Raw genomic sequence first — 17,662 nt, forward strand, 5'->3', positions numbered from 1 at the left:
AGTTTCAATGTGTCTCTGTTTAGTTTCTGTTTACACAATCTGTCAACTGAGGAAAGTGGGGTGTTGAAATCTCCCAGTATTATTGTGTGAATTCCAATGTGTGCTTTGAGTTTTACTAAAGTTTCCTTAATGAATGTGGCTGCCATTGCATTTAGAGCATAAATATTCAGGATTGAGAGCTCACCTTGGAAGATTTTACCTTTGATGTGTATGAAGTGCCCCTCCTTGTCTTTTTTTGATAACTTTGGGTTTGAAGTCAATTTTATTTGATATTAGAATGGCTACTCCAGCTTGTTTCTTTGGATTATTTCCTTAGAAAATTGTTTTCCAGCCTTTTACTCTGAGGTAGTGTCTGTCTTTGTCCCTGCAGTAGGTTTCCTGTAAGCACTAAAATGTTGGGTCTTGTTTACATAGTCAGTATGTTAGTCTATGTCTTTTTATTGGGGAATTGAGTCCATTGATATTAAGAGATATTAAAGAAAAGTAATTATTGCCTCCTGTTATTTTTGTTGTTAGAGTTGGGTTCTGTTCTTGTGGCTGTCTTCTTTTAAGTTTGTTGAAAGATTATTTTCTTGCTTTTTATAGGGAGTAATTTCCATCCTTGTGTTGAAGTTTTCCCTTTATTATCCTTTGAAGGGCTGGATTCATGGAAATATATAGTGTGAATTCAGTTTTGTCATGGAATACCTTGGTTTCTCCTTCTATGGTAATTGAGAGTTTTGCTGGGTATAATAGCCTGGGCTGGCAACTGTGTTCTCTTAATTTCTGTATAACATCTTTCCAGGATCTTCTGGCTTTCATAGTCTCTGGTGAGAAGTCTGGAGTAATTCTAATAGGCCTGCCTTTATATGTTACTTAACCTTTTNCTCTTACTGCTTTTAATATTCTGTCTTCATTTAGTACATTTGTTGTTCTGATTATTACGTGTCAGGAGGAATTTCTTTTCTGGTTCAGTCTATTTGGAGTCCTGTAGGGTTCTTGTATGTTCCTGGGCATCTCTTTCTTGAGGTTAAAGAAGTCTTCTTCTATAATTTTGTTCAAGATATTTACTGGCCCTTTAAGTTCAAATTATTCATTCTCATCTATACCTATTATCCATAGGTTTGGTCTTCTCATTGTGTTTTGGATTTCCTGGATGTTTTGAGTTAGGATCTTTTTGCATTTTGCATTTTCTTTGATTGTTGTGTCCATATTTTCTATGGAATCTTCTGCACCTGAGATTCTCTCTTCTGTCTCTTGTATTCCGTTGCTGATGCTCGCATCTATGGTTCCTGATTTCTTTCCCAGGATTTCTATTTCCAGAGTTATCTCCCTTTGGGTTTTCTTTATTGTTTCTACTTACATTTTTAGATCTTGGATGGTTTTGTTCAATTCCATTAACTGTTTCATTATGTTTTCCTGTAATTCTTTAAGGGATTTTTGTGTTTCATCTTTAAGGGCTTCTGCCTGTTTAGCAGTGTTTTCCTGTAATTCTTTAAGCACTTCTACCTGTTTAGCAGTGTTCTCCTGTATTTCTTTAAGTGAGTTATTAATGCCCTTCTTAAAATCCTCTACCACTCTCATGAGATATGAATTTAAATTTGAGTCTTACTTTTCGGGTGTGTTGGGGTATCCAGAACTTGCTGTGGTGGGTGTACTGGGTTGTGATGATTCCCAGTGGTCTTGGTTTCTGTTAGATTCTTACGCTTGCCTTTTGCCATCTGGTAATCTCTGGTGTTAGATGATCCAGCTGTCTCTGGCTGGAGCTGGTTCCTCCTGTGATTCTGTTAGACTCTGTCAGGTCTCCTGGGAGTCCAATTCTCACCCGAATCCCAGTGGTCAGAGCATTCTCTGCAGGCAAGCTCTCCTTTTACAGGGAATGTGTCCAGAAGTCTGGAGCTCTGATCTACTTCCTGAGTCCTGGAGTCAGAGCCCTCCCTGGAGGCTGACTCTCCTCTGGCAAGGAAGATGCCCCAAGGTTTGAGATCTCAGCTCTGCCTCCTGGCAGTGATCCTGAGGCCCTGGGTTTGCTAGGGACCCTGTGGCATGTAGAGTCTTCTCTGGACCCTGGGACCCTCAGTAGCATTCCTGTGGAAGATTTTTTTTTTCAGATGAGTTTTCAGCTTGCCTCAGAACCGCTTTCATTGAATCCCCCAAAGATCTGTATTCTGTCTGTATTAATTTTCCTTCAATTCTTAGGGCTCTTCAATTTAACATTCAATTTCTTTACCCCATTTTCTTTCAGTGGTGTGTTGTTTAATCTTTACGAGTATGTTTAATTTTGTTAGTGTCTCTTCATGTTGATTTCTAGTTTTATTCCCTGAAGGTCAGGCAGAATATAAGAACTTATTTAAAATGCTCTGTATTTATTGTTTCCTTTTATGTGATCTCATAAATCCTGAAAAATCTGTACATTTCTCTATTGTTTGAGTGGAAAGTTAGGAAGATGTCTGTTAGGTTCATTTGACCTGTGATGTCAGTGAAACCAAGATATTTCTTTATTCATTTCCAAAGGATTACTTTTCTTTCTCTCTTATTTTGGGACAGTTTCTCAGTGTAGCTCTAGCTGTCCTGGAGCTCAATTTACAGAGCAGGCTGGCATGAACTAAGAGATCTCTCAGCCTCTGACTCCCTTGTGCTGTGATGACAGGTGTGTGCCACCATTTGCAGCTCATGGATTGTTTATCATTAAATTAGGAGGTAGTCTTCATCTCTTCTGACTATTTTTATTTTTAGCTCCATTTTGTCAGGTACTATAATAGTGACATCTGCTTGAATTTGTTTGAAACATTATTTAAAGAGTAATGAACTAAGGGCAACAATACCTTTTGTGTATTCCTGTTTTGTTTAAAGCAATATTAAGTTTTGTTCAACAGACAATGTTAAATATTTATATTCTATGGTCATATTCTCCATTTTATTTTAGATTATTTATATCATCAGGAATCCAAGAAATGTGGCTACATCTAATTACAAGATAGTGAAACTATTACCCTATCAGCATAAACCACAGAATTTTGATGAATATCTTTCTAGGTTTATTCAGGGTGATGGTGAGTGGAACTTGGACCAAGGACTTTACATTTTGGAATGACAATATTCAAGGCAAAATCGCTGATGTGATCAAGGGTGCACACTCTTTTTTTTTAAATTAATCATTCCATTTGTTTACATCTCAAATTATATCCCACTTCTCAGTTACCCCTCCACCACCTCCATCCCAGATGTGCCTTCCCCCTCCCCTTTTGCCTGTATGAGGGTGGTCACCCACTTACCCACACTCTCCTGCTCAACTGTTCCAGCATTCTTCTAGGCTGGGACATCAAACCTTCCCGTGGATCAATGGCCTCCCCTCCCATTTCTATCAGGCAAGGGCATCCTCTGCTGCATATGTATCTGAAGCCATGGATCCCTCTAGGTAAACACCTTTGTTGGTGGTCTAGATGCTGGGAGAACTGGGTGGTCAGGATAGCTTATGTTGGTCTTCCAACAGTGTTGTAATCTCACTCTGCTTTTCCAGTCCTTCTGCCAGCCCCCCACCCCCACTGGTTTTCCTGAGCTCACTCTGATGGTTGGCTCTAAGAATCTACATCTACATTGGTCACTTACTGGCTGGACCTCCTAAGGAATTGACACACTAGGTTCCTGTCAGCAGGCGCCTTCTCACGACTGGAACAGTGTTGGGTTTTGTGTCTACAGATGTGATGGAGCGAGAGAAATATCCAAGGAGTTAATAGTGTTTGCAGCCCCTTAGGAGGAACAACAGTATGAACTAACCAGTAACTCCAGAGCTATCAGGGACTAAACTACTAATCAAAGAAAAGACATGGTGGGACTCATGGGTATAGCTGCATATGTAGTAGACGATGGCCTAGTAGGTCATCAATGGGAGGAGAGGCCTTTGTTCCTGTGAAGGTTCTATGCCCTAATATAGGGGAATACCAGGGTCAGGAAGCAGTAGTGGGTGGGTTGGGGATCAGGGCAGGGAGAGGGTACAGGGTACCTTTGGGATAGCATTTGAGATGTAAATGAAGAAAATATCTAATAAAAAATACTTCTAGTGTGATTTTTTAAAAAAGATCTGTTGGTTTCTTTTTTGTCCAATTGACAGTGTCCTTTGCCTTATAGAAGTTTTGTAATATTATGAGGTCCCATTTGTCAATTCCTGTTGTTAAAGCATAAGCAATTGATGTTATGTTCAGGAAAATTTCCTCTGTGCCCATGTGCTCAAGGCTTTTCCCCACTTTCTCTTCTACTAGTTTCAGTGTAAATTTTTTATGTGGATGACCTTGATCCACTTGGACTTGAACTTTGTACAAGGAGATAAGAATGGTTCAATTTGCATTTTTCTACATGGTGACCACCAGTTGAACCAGCATCATTTGTTAAAAATACTGTCTTTTTTCCCACTGGATGACTTTAGTTCCTTTGTCAAAGATAAAGTGACCATAGGTTTATTGGTTCATTTATGGGTCCTCAAACCTATTGCATTGATCTACCTGCCTGTCACTGTACCAATACCATGTGGTTTCTTTTAATCACAATTGCTCTGTGGTACAGCTTGAAGTCAGGGATGGTGATTCCCCCCCAAATTATTTTATTGTTGTGAATAGTTTTCACTATCCTGGGTTTTTTGTTATTCCAGATGAATTTGAGAATTGCTCTTCCTGACTCTATGAAGAATTGTGTCGGAATTAGTGGAAAGCTTGTTCCAACTATGACAATGTGGGCTTGCTTACAGGTACAGAGGTTCAGCCCACTGTCATTAAAGCATGAGCATGGCAGCTTCCAGGCAGGCATGGTACAGGAGGAGCTGAGAGTTCTACCTCTTCATCTGAAGGCTGCGAGCAGAAGACTGCCCCCGTGTGGTTAGGAGGAGAATCTCATTGTCCACGTCCACACTGACACACTCCCTCCAAAAAGCCCACACCTATTCCAAGAGGACCACACTTTCCAGTCATGCCGCTTCCTGGGCCAAGCTCTTCAAAATCATTACAGATGGAAAGAGTTATTTTTTCAAAGGTAATAATGTTAGTTTTTACTCTAGGAGTAACAAGCAATTGACATGGATCTAGTGGAGAAATGACCTTTAACCAGGGGTGTTGAGTTGCTGTAGTGGCTATTCCTGGTTGTCAACTTGACTATATTTGAAATGAACTACAATCCAGAATTGGAAGGCTCACCAGTGAACCTAATCTGGAGACTGGGAGATAGAAGTTTCTGATCTGGATCTTGGTATGGAGATCTTGAGACACAGTGGTGATTGAATCCAGAAGATTAAGGCAGGGAGATCTCCGAGTCCAAGATCATCTGGGATTAAAGGTGTGGTGGCACACACCTTTAATCTGGGCTACACCTTCTGCTGGGGACCATATAAGGACATTGGAAGAAGGGAGTCTGGCTCTCGCTCTTTCGCCTTCTTGNNGTGTGGGACTCAGCAACTGCTAGATCCTTGGACTTCCATTCACAGCTACTACTGAACCATTGTTGGGATTTGGACTGCAGACTGTAAGTCATCAATAAATTCCTTTACTATATAGAGAGTATCTGCAAGTTCTGTGACTCTAGAGAACCCTGACTAATACAGTTGCCAAACCTCCTTTTGTTTCAGGAATATTGTTTCTAAGTAGAAAACGTCTATGTTTTTGCAGAGAATTTGGCTCAGTATGTGTGCCACCTATTATTACATAAGGACTGGATTCTACTCTTGTTTGTTTGTTAATAGTGACAGCTACTAAGATAATATAATACTGTGTGACTTTCTGTAACTCATACAGTGTTCCCATGCCATTACTAAATACTCTACGAAGTTCCTAACAGTGATTCTAACTAAAACATATGTCTTTTAAGCAATGCAAAAACATGTACTAATTTTCACATGTTTTAACACCATTAACTTAAATATTGAAAGGACTGAAGATTATAAAGCAATAGAAAATAAATTCATGAATTGTGGCAGGAGAATTGAGAAAAGAAAAACAGGTAAGATGTAAATCAAAGACTTTTGTTTTGCATTCCAAAGACAAAAAGTAAAACCTCAAGTGCCAGATCCAAATACAATATTTATTTATTTTTTTTCATGTGTATGTGTGATATATTGTTTGTCAGTGTACCACATGTGTGCAGTGCCCATGAAAGCCATAAAAGGGCATCGGGCCCTCCAAAATCGTAGTTATAAATAGTTATTAGCTGCCAAGTTGGTGCTTGGAATGGAATTTGTTTTTTTTTTTTTTTTTTTTTTTTTTTGCACACAAATAGATGCTGATCTTAGCTACTGAACTATTTCACAAGTTATTCCTATGAAGGCTGGATGAGGTGTCCAGTAGAAGGCAAAGGAGTCAGAGACAGACCCACTTTCTACATTAGGGGTTCCACAAGAATACTAAGCTAAAGATCAATAACATTTTTCAGAAGTCCTAGGTCAGGCCCACGCAGGCTCCATGATTGACTTCAGTCTGTAAGCCCCTATAAGCCTTGCTTAGTTGTTTTTATGGGCCATGTTCTTTTGTTGTCCTTGACCATTTTGGTTCCTATAGTTCTTCTTCAGCCTCTTCCTCAGGGTTCCCCAAGCTCCATCTAATGTTTGGCTGTGTGCCTCTGCCTCTGCTACCAGTAGGTTCTGGAAGAAGACTGTGTGAGCACAGAATATATTCAGGAAAGTTTTCATTAGACTTTGGATATTTTTTATTTAGCCAGTAGTGACTTCATGCTATCCAGCTTCCAATTTCTGGGCATCTCGGCAATGTCATATACGGACTCCATTGTGTTGTGTGGGCCTCAAGATAGATCACTCATTGGTTGCTCACATCCGCAAGCTCTAAGCCATCATTGTTGCAGCACAACTTGAAGACAGGACAGGTTGTATTTGCAATGTTTTGTATCTGGGTTGGTGAACCAGTTCCACCCCTAGAAGCTTTTTCTGGTTACAGAAGATTGTCAGAACACGCTCTGAGTCATCTATTTCTTGAAGTCCTAACTATGGTCATACTCCTAAATTCTAGGTACTTTACATTGTACTATGTCTCTTCATCATTCCTTGAATGGCCCCAAATCCATGTGTCTCCCTACCATACTCTTCTCTCTCTCTCTCTCTCTCTCTCTCTCTCTCTCTCTCTCTCTCTCTCCAGTCATCTTTCTCCAATACGATTTCCCCATTCTTCCTGGAGACCTTCCTATAGTTCAACTGCAAAATGTGTTGTAGTGTGATTATTCTTTACTTAACTGCTAATATACAATTATAAGAGGATACATACCACACTTATTTTTCTGGGTTTGGATAGCCTTGATCAGGATGATTTTTTTCTACTTTTATGAAGGCACAACATACACAAATTTGACACAGTGAAAGCAGTGCTAAGAGGAAAGTTGATAGCAAGAAGCACCTTCATAGAGAATCTAGAGAAATCACATACTAGCAACTTAATAGCACTTCTGAAAACTTTAGATAAAAGATAGAAACACATGCAATACAAGAAGATAGCAGGGAATAACAAAGCTCATGGTTGAACTCAGTGATTTTGAAACAAAGAAAGCAACTGAAAGAATCAACAAATCCAAGATTTGGTTCTCTGAAAAAATCATCAAGCTAGACAGGCCCTTAGTCAAACTAAGTAAAAGGCAGAAAGGCAATATCCAAATAAACAAAGTCAGAAATGAAAAGGGAGACATAACAACAGACATGGAGAAAATCCTAAGAATCATTTGATCTTATTTTAAAAGTTACTCCATAACATTGGAAAATGTAATTGAAATGGATGGTATTCCTGATAGACTCCACTTATCAAAGTTGAATGAGGATCAGGCAAATAAACTAAAATGTCTTATAACCATTTAAGAATTAGAAGCAAGCCAGATAGTGGTGGCACACACCTTTAATCCCAGCACTTGGATGGCAGAGGCATGCGGATCTCTGAGTTCAAGGCCAGAATGGTCTTCAGAATGAGTTCTAGGACAGCCAGGACTACACGAGAAACCTTGTCTCGAAAAAACCAAAACCAAAACAAAACAAGTTTCAAAAAAGAATTAGAAGCAATCATCAAAAGTTTCAAGTAAAATAAAAGCCCAGAGCCAGATGGCTTTAGGAAGAACTAAATTGGCCTTTAAAGAAGAGCTAATAACAATGCTCCTCACACTATCCCACAAAATAGACAGAAAAAGAACATTGCCAAACTCATTTGACAAGGTCATAGTCACCCTGATATCTAAACCACACAAAGACTCAACAAAGAAATACAATTTCAGATCAATTTCTTGTATGAACACGAATGCAAAAATAATAAAATACTCACAAATCAAGTCCAAGAACTCATCAAAGATATCATCAACCACGATCAAATAGGCTTCATCTTGTAGATGCAGGGATGGATCAATATATAAAAGTTCATCAATGCAATACCAATAGAAACAAACTGAAAGAAAAAATTGACAGGATCATCTCATTCGATGGTGAGAATGTCTTTGACAAAAATCGAACACCCCTTTATGTTAAAAGTCTTAGTGAGTTCAGAAATACAAGGCATATATGCCAAATAATAGAAGCAACATACAGAAAGTCAATAATCAGACTTTCTGTATATCCAGAAATAAAGGGCATGCACCCCAATTAATAAAAGCAATATAAAGAAAGTCAATAGCCAACAACAAATTTAATAGGGAGAAAATGAAAGAATAACACTAAAATCAGGGAAAAGACAAGGCAGCTCACTCTTTCCCTTTCTATTCAATACAGAACTTTAGGTCCTAACGAGAGCAATAAGAGAACAGAAGAAAACCAATGGGATAGAAATTGGAAAGGAAGTAGTCAAACTATCACCATTCATAGATGACATGACAGTATATATATATATTAGCAACCCTATAAATTATATTCTAGAACTCCTACAGCTGATGAATAACTTCCACAAAGTGGCTGGATAGAAAAGTATCTCAAAGAAATAAGTAGCTGTTCTTTATAAAACCGATAAACAGGCTTGTGCAGGCATGTTAGCAGAATCTCAGCCAGTGCTGAGTCCAGGAGCAACAGCCTTCTCTCAAGATGGTTTTCAGTGAAACAGACATCTTTATTGGGGGTGTCATGGTCTTTATAACCCTTGAAGAGAGGGTAGGATTTTTTGGGATGAGTGTACATCATGGGCAGTGGCCAAGTTGCTGGGATTGCTTCATTTGCATGATTAGGAATTCCTGGTGCTAGCTGGATATGTTCTTAAAAGGAGATAGGAAGCTTACCCTGCATCCTGACCACTAGGCTACATGGCTACCTCAGGATGGCAGAGCTGGGAGATGGATTGGCTCTGTGTGTGGGCAGATGCAGTCCTAGAGCAAGGCAGGATCAGTCCTCCTGCTGGTGTCAGGATGAGATTTTTCAAGGTATTGACATGTTTTGACCTCACTGTTCCTCTGTAATGTCTTCCCCAGTCACATGGATTTCCAGACCCACAATGATGAGCAGAGACCAAGGACCCCTAGGATCCCTAAAAATCAACAATAAGGGAGAAATGGTGGGGAAGCATAGAGTGAGAAATTCTATAACATCCCTCAACCAAAGACGAGATTCTATAAAGGAAATATGAAATACAATACAAATACAATTTAGAATATATAAGCTCACAAATGTGACCACCAGCATTAGGATGGTATGGGCTGCTCTGTTCTCAGCATGGACTCTGTTGTTCTGATTAGGATTATGTAGGTAATGCATTCTCTGGTGGTGTTTGTTTAGGTGAATCACCATGGAGGCACTGGTCCAGGCCATGATGCCAATGAATATGATGTCATGGGAAAACCGCAAGAAATTCATATCTACACTGACCCCAGAGATGGAGCATATCCAATTGCCTTTAGAATCAGAGTTGTTGTGTGATTTCTGTGGACCACTGATATTCATTGGGATGTAAGCATTATTTAAGACACTGAACAACCAGCAACTGTAACAAGAATAGCTCACAACCTTGGGGGTTATTTCTCTGAACATGACCCTATCCCAGTTACCAGGGACAAGAGTGACAAACTGGTAGGTGCTGAGGACACAGGTGGAGCACATGTTTGTGCCTCGAACCACCATGTTAAAGAAGTATGCAAGTTTACATTTGAGGTCAGTTGGAGGCTTCTTTGGAACAAAATCAATTATGTCATATGAATATGTCAAGAGAAGGAGCATGAATGCATTGACCACAGCCAAGTTGGTTAGAATGACCTGTTTGGGTCTCAGTCGGGTGTTAGTTAAGATTGGAGAGAAATTATGGACAAAGAGAAGGATGTTGCCCAGAATCCCAACCACAACCTGGCAAAGCAAAAGGATCTGAAGAGCCAACTCTTCCATGGTTTTCAGGGTTTTATTCTGAGACAACATGGAGATGGCTTCATAGCACAGTGGTGTAGGGATCAGGTTGGACAGTGCTGTCTTCAAGAATCTTCTCACTTATCTGAGATTTTCAATTGAGTTGGAGTCATTTTTTTTTAAATCTGACACTGCTGTGACACACTACTGGAGATTTTTCTGGAAAACAATGAATGGACATTGATCCAGAATATCAACTTGATACTTAATTTCCTTTCCCTTCACTCATGATGTAAGTGGTCTCTCTCTCTCTCTCTCTCTCTCTCTCTCTCTCTCTCTCTGCATGTAATGCAACTTTATCTCTGTTGTTTAACAGTATGACACACATTTTAACACAGCATGGACTGTGCATATGTATACATAAATGTTTGTAGACAGGAGTGCATTTTTGCTTCATGAGAATTGACAACATCCCTCATGTTATAACATTCTCTTAAGAAATACAAAATTGTTGTTGGAGAGATGCTTCTGGATCTAATGACCTCTATTCAGCTTCGTGGCACTTTATTCATGTATTTCCAGTCATACACACAAGCAAAACAGTAACAGGCATAAAATAAAATAAGTATTTTTTTACAAATTTGATCAAGTGTTGGAGAGATTTCTCAGCAGTTAAGAGCACTTCCAGACCTGTGTTCAATTTCTACCATGGTCACAGCTATTATAACTCTGTGTAACTCCAATTCCAGTGGATTTAGACCTGCCCAGTCATACATGGAGGCAAAACACCAGTGCACATAAAATAAAAATAAATAAAGACATCTTTAAAAATGCAACACAAAATTAAAAATCCATGCTTTATAGAAGAATGTTAATGAGGAACAGATAAAGTGGCTGAGTGCTTAAGGGCACTGACTGATTTTCCAAAGGTCCTGAGTTCAATTCAAGGCAATCACATGGTGGCTCTCAACCATTTGTAATAGGATCAGTTGCCCTCTTTTGTTGTGTCTGAAGACAGCTACAGTGTACTCTCACACATTAAATAAATAAATGAACAAAAAAACCAAGCAAATTAAATCTTTATAAAAAAAAGAGTGAATGAGATATGCCCCCAAATTAATCCATACAATGTTGATATATTTTCACACTACTCTTCATAATGATAAAAAATAAAATATTGTTTTTAACATGTGCTAGTTTTTTGTTCACACAGAAGAACCTTGATTTACCCTTGTATCATTTATGTTGGAAAAATTCTGAGGGATCCTAGCATACTGTTGATTCATAATTGTCTGAGTTTTATTTGATTTTCTGAGGAATTGGGTGCTGCACACATATCTGAGTCATCTCGTTCTTTTGTGAACCACAATTAAAAACATTACCACCATCACCATTAAATGCTTTGCAAACAGATTGTTTGAATACTTGTTATATAAAGCTCACATTTCATTTGCAATTTACTTTATTTTTCCCATATAGGAAGAATAAGCGTCCATCCAACAACTAAAAACCAGTTATCTAATGTATACATGTCACATTATAGTACGTTTTCAAATAAGTGCTGAGCCATGAAATAGACATGTCTTTAGACTAATGAAATCATTGACATAATTCAGAAAATTAGGGAGAGAAAGACAAAACCATTCTAATGACTAATGTTCACTTTGGAAGACACCGTGGATTGTAGGAGGGAGAAGAGAACTTTAAGCAGAAATCTCAACTTACAGATTTCTCACCTGCTTAGGACCAGCAAAGATGGGGTTGCTCACAGAGAGGTAGGCCAGCTCCTGAACAGTTACTGAAGAAAGGTAGCTCTGAGTTCCTCTCCCTTTGAAGAACGTCTTTGTGTATCCATTTCCTAAGACAGAGTCAGAGAAGTGCCTACCTCTCCCACAAAGTGCTGTGTGGATTGCTGAATGAAGCCAGATATCAGAGCTCATAAAGGAATAGTATCATGTCATGAAATTCTTCAAAGAGTCCATTCACTTGTCATCTGTCATATTATTGACTATGACTGCATGGATATATTGGAAAACTTTTAATGAAAGAAAAAATATTCATCCCAAAGGCAAATCAACATTTTCACTTTCTGGTAATTAATGATGATACCCAAGAGTTTGTTATATCATAATGAGTGGTAGAGCCAAAGTTAGAAGAAGTTTTCCTTGTTTCCTTAGGGAGGATTTAAGTGGTCAAATGGTGTTGGCATCAGGTGTAGTGAGGTACTCTTCAGGAGAGATCAAGAGATATGTTAGGTTTATTTCCAGGTGTGTGTGTGTGCATTACAAAATATGTTTTCACATTGCAAAAATCTGTCTGACATCAAGTCTTTCCAGACAGACCATCGCCAGGCAGTCTGGAATTTTGTTTTTTCCCATATTTGGACAAGAGCATTTTAGTCTGAGAAATAAAAAAACTGAAGCCTGTGTTCCCCACCATGACGTCTTGGATTATTCCAAGGTTGATTTGTTTTCAGATAGGTCATGACTCATTTTGTGAGACCTCCATGGTGATTTATATAAAACTGTACCAGTTTTTATAGAAATTTCCATGGAAAGAACCAATTCTGTAAGTACACTCAAGAAAATGAATTGAGGAATCAGTTAATATTATAGGCAATCACCCATGTTCATGGCTGCCATATTCACCATAGCCATGATAAAGAAACAATTTAAATATCCACCAGATAATGAATGGATAATGATCATGAGGTACATTTACACCATGGGATACTATTCATCTGCTAAGCAAGATAATATTACAAAGTTTGTTGATAAATGGATCATTGAGAGGAAAACCTTCTTCATATGTTAATACACATATTTAGATCAACTTTGCTTATTTTCCTTATTTTATAGACATTAGCTTTGAATATTGAGTTATATGTGTTTAATTTGGAATACTTCTATAAAAGTAAGAAATATAAGATTAAGAGTCTTGTCATAGAGCACAGTCATTTACGCATTAAAGGAAATAATGGAATGTGATGAATTAAATTATGTTGAGGGTATGGAGGAGAGAATATGGAGAGAGTTAATAATAGTAAGTACCAATTAAAAAAGGTTTCATGGAAATATATTAATGCAGAATTTTAGAAATTTTAATTTCTATCTCTATCTTACACACACAATGTGGAGAGACAAGAGACAGAGAGAGACAGAGAGAGAAGTGGTTCAAGGGAGAGTAAGAGAGCAGATACTCTTTGTAATATATCATCACTCAACTTAGAATTGCTTCTGAATCCTGTAGGATTTCTGTCCATTAAACGTGACATTATAGACATTTCATCCCAGACATCATTCCCACATTCCTCATATATAGATCAAATTGTCCTAGAACAAAGGACATTCAAAATTCTGATCAATGCACCAATATCTCTGTGGACTGGATTAGTGGGATCAAAGACTGGGTTCTCCTTGAGACTAGTGATTACCTAAGGAAAAATCAATTGGATATCCATGGGATACCCTAACATGTATTATTATTATTATTATTATTATTATTATTATTATTATTATTATTATTTCACTTTATAATCCATTCACTTCCTCCTTATTTTATTAGATATTTTATTTATTTACATTTCAAATGTTTCAAATGTCCATTTGTTCCATAACTACTGTTAGTTTCAATGTGTCTCTGTTTAGTTTCTGTTTCTAGGATCTGTTCATTGATGAGAGATGGGTGTTAAAGTCTCCCACTCTTCTTGTGTGCTGTGCAATGTGTGCTTTGTGCTTTACTAAAGTTTCTTTAATGAATATGGATGACCTTGCAATTGGAGCATAGGTGTTCAGAATTGAGAGTTCTTCTTAGTAGATTGTACCTTTGATGAGTATGAAGTGTTCCTCCTTGTCTTCTTTGATAACTTTAGGTTGAAAGTCGATTTTATTCAGTATTAGAATGGCTATTCCAGCTTGTTTCTTGGGACTATTTGCATGAAAAATTGTTTTTCAGCCTGTTACTCTGAGGGAGTTTCTGTCTTTGTCCATGAGGTGGGTTTCCTGTATGCAGCAAAATGTTGGGTCCTGTTTGTGTATCCAATCTGTTAGTCTATGTCTTTTTATTGGGGAATTGAGTCCATTGATATTAAGAGTTATTAAGGGAAACTAATTGTTGCTTTCTGTTATTTTGTTGTTAGAGTTGGTATTCTGTTCTTGGGGTTATCTTCTTTTAGGCTTGTTGAAGAATTACTTTCTTGCTTTTTCTAAGGCATAATTTTCTCCTTGTGTTGGAGTTTTCCCTTTATTATCCTTTGAAGGGATGGATTTGTGGAAAGATATTGTGTGATTTTGGTTTTATCATGGAATACTTTGGTTTCTCCATCTATGGTAATTGAGAGTTTTGCTGGGTATAGTAGCCTGGGCTGGTATTTGTGTTCTCTTAGGGTCTTTATAACATCTGTCCAGGATCTTCTGGCTTTCATAGTCTCTGGTGAGAAGTTTGGTGTAATTCTAATAGGTCTTAATATGTTACTTGACCTTTTTTCCTTACTACTTTTAATATTTTGTCTTTATTTAGTGCATTTTTTGTTCTGATTATTATGTGTCTTGGAAATATTTCTTTTCTGGTTCAGTCTATTTGGAGTTCTGTAGGCTTATTATATGTTCATGGGCACCTCCCTCTTTAGGATAGCGAAGTTTTCTTGTATAATATTGTTGAAGATATTTACTGGCCCTTTAAGTTGCAAATCTTCATTCTCATCCATACCAATTATCCTTAGGTTTGATCTTTTCATTGTGTCCTGAATTTCCTGGATGCTTTGAGTTAGGATCTTTTTGCATTTTGCATTTTCTTTGATTGTTGTGTCCATGTTTTCTATGGATACAATGCATCTGAGATTCTCTCTTCCATCTCTTGTATTCTCTTGGTGTTGTTTGTATCTATATCTCCCCATTTCTTTCCTAGGTTTTCTATCTCCAGAGTTGTCTCCCTTTCTGATTTCTTTATTGTTTCTACTTTCATTTTTACATCCTGATGGTTTTGTTCAATTCTTTTACCTGTTTTATAGTGTTTTCTTGTAACTCTTTAATGGAATTTTGTGTTTCTTCTTTAAGGGCTTCTAGCTGTTTACCTGTTCTCTCTTGTATTTCTTTAAGGGAGTTATTTCTTTCCTTCTTAAAGTCCTCCATCATCATCACGAGAAGTGACTTCAGATCCATATCTTGCTTTTCTGCTGTGGTAGTGTATCCAGGACTTACTATGGTGGGAGAGTTTGGTTCTGATGATGTCAAGCAACCTTGGTTTCTGTTGCTTGTGTTCTTATGCTTGTCTCCTGCCATTTCATTGTCTGAAATGCTTGTTGCCCTCAATATATCGGATTGGAGCCTGTCCTTCTTATAATTCCAGTTAATTCAGGATTCCTCAGAGTCCAGCATTCTCTGTGATCCTGTGATTCCAGGCTCCTGTGTACCTGAGATTCTGGGTGTGTCAGAGTTCTTTGAAGTCAAGCTTCCTCTGAGACCCTGAAATTCTTGTGTGACCAAGCTCCTTGTAGTGGTGTCTCCTCTGGGGACCATGGGGCTGTTTGGTGTGTTCAAAACCAAGGTATACTAGCATCAATCAGAAGGAACCCAAGCTGCTTGTCAGGTGGGTCTCCTGTGTCCTTACTCCTGCTGTGACAGGCCCATCACGATTGGTTTCGAAAAGATGTTGTGTTCCACTCACCAGTGATCCTAAGACCCTGGGTGTGCTAGGGCACCTGTGTTGTGGAGAGTCCTCTGGGGACAGAGGGACTGTCTGCTGAATTTGCGACCAAGATGGCCAGGAGCTGGCACCAACCAAAAGGGTGAAAACAATTAATCCTAGCACTTTGGAGGCAGAGGCAGGTGGATTTCTGAGTTTGAGGCCAGTCTGGTCTACAGAGTGAGTTCCAGGCCATCCAGGGCTATGCAGAAAAACACTGTCTCAAAAAGAAAACAAAACAAAAACAAAAACAAAAACAAAAACAAAAAACTTCTCAACAATAAAAGAACAGCTGGGGGAATCACCATCCCTGACCTCAAGATTTACTAGAGATTAATAGTGATAAAAATGAATGGTATTAGTATAGAGGCATACATGTTGATCAATGAAACAGTATTGAAATAAAACCACACACATATGGTCATTTTATTTTTGACAAAGATGCCAAAAATATACAATGGAAAAAAGAAATCATCTTCAATAAATGGTGCTGGTCTAACTGGATGTCTTTATGTAGAAGAATGAAAATAGAACCATATTTGTCACCTTGTACAAAGCTCAAGTCCAAGTGGATCAAGGACCTCTATATAAAACTAAATTCACTGAATATAGTAGAAGAGAAAGTGAGAAAGAGCCTTGAATGAATCAGCACAGGAAGAAATTTCCTAAACAGAATTCCAATGGCTCATGCTCTAAGATTAAGAATAGATAAATGGGACCTTAAGAAAATGGAAACCTTCTGTTAAGCAAAGGACACTATCGATAAGACAAATCAGCAGCCTACAGATTGGGAAGAAAATGTCACTAACCCCACATCTAATGAGGGCTTATATCCAACATATATAAAGAACTCAAGAAGCTAATCTCCAAAATCCCAAACAATCCAATCAAAAAGTGGGGTACATAACTGAAACGAGAATTTCCAACTGACTTATATGAAATGGCTGAGAGGCTCCTATAGAAATGTTCAAAATCCTTAGTGATTAGTGAAATGTGAATCAAAATGACCCTAAGATTCCACCTCACACTATTCAGAATGGCTAACATCAAAACCTCAGGTGACAACACATGTTGGAGGGGATGTGGCAAAAGAGGAAAACGCTTCCATGGCTGGTAGGATTGCAAATTGATACAACCAATCTGGAAATCAATACGGAGGTTCCTCAGAATATTGTAAATAGTTCTATCTGAAGACCCAGCTATACCTCTACTGGGAATATACCTAACATATGCCCCACCATGCCACAGGGGCATGTATTCTATTATTTTTATAGCAGCCTTCTTTGTGATAGCCAGAGCCTGGAAACAACCCAGATGTCCCAACACAGAAGAATGGATACAGAAAATGTGGTTCATTTCACAATGGAATACAACTCAGCTATTTTCCCCAATTTTTATTAGGTATTTATTTCATTTACATTTCAAATGCTATCCCAAAGTCCCCATACCCTCTGTCTTAGTCAGGGTTTCTATTCCTGGACAAAACATCATGACCAAGAAGCAAGTTGGGGAGGAAAGGGTTTATTCAACTTACACTTCCACATTGCTGTTCATCACCAAGGAAGTCAGGACTGGAACTCAAACAGGTCAGGAAGCAGGAGCTGATGCAGAGGCCATGGAGGGATGTTTTTACTGCCTTGCTTCCACTGGCTTGCCCAGTCTGCTCTCTTAAAGAAACCAAGACTACCAGACCAGGGATGGCACCACTCACAAAGGGACCTCCCC

The 17,662-nt window shown here is 38.4% G+C and overlaps 1 protein-coding gene across 2 annotated transcripts; it reads right to left on the reverse strand.

Annotated features, from left to right (window-relative positions):
* Positions 1–2,769: 2,769 nt before the first annotated feature.
* LOC110315343 (vomeronasal type-1 receptor 4-like) lies at positions 2,770–10,357 on the reverse strand. Of its 2 annotated transcripts, XM_021189420.1 has the most exons (2): positions 9,432–10,327; positions 2,770–2,788 (listed from the first exon to the last, which is right to left on the reverse strand). In XM_021189420.1, exons 1-2 carry the CDS (start codon positions 10,325–10,327, stop codon positions 2,770–2,772), a joined length of 915 nt encoding a protein of 304 aa, XP_021045079.1. The 2 variants fall into 2 exon arrangements, with proteins under 2 accessions (XP_021045079.1, XP_021045080.1); XM_021189421.1 differs by lacking the exon at positions 2,770–2,788 and having other exon boundaries at positions 9,365–10,357.
* Between the last annotated feature and the right edge of the window lie 7,305 nt (positions 10,358–17,662).

This window comes from Mus pahari, unplaced genomic scaffold (assembly GCF_900095145.1).
Source record: "Mus pahari unplaced genomic scaffold, PAHARI_EIJ_v1.1 scaffold_9075_1, whole genome shotgun sequence".
NCBI classification, from domain to species: Eukaryota; Metazoa; Chordata; class Mammalia; order Rodentia; family Muridae; genus Mus; species Mus pahari.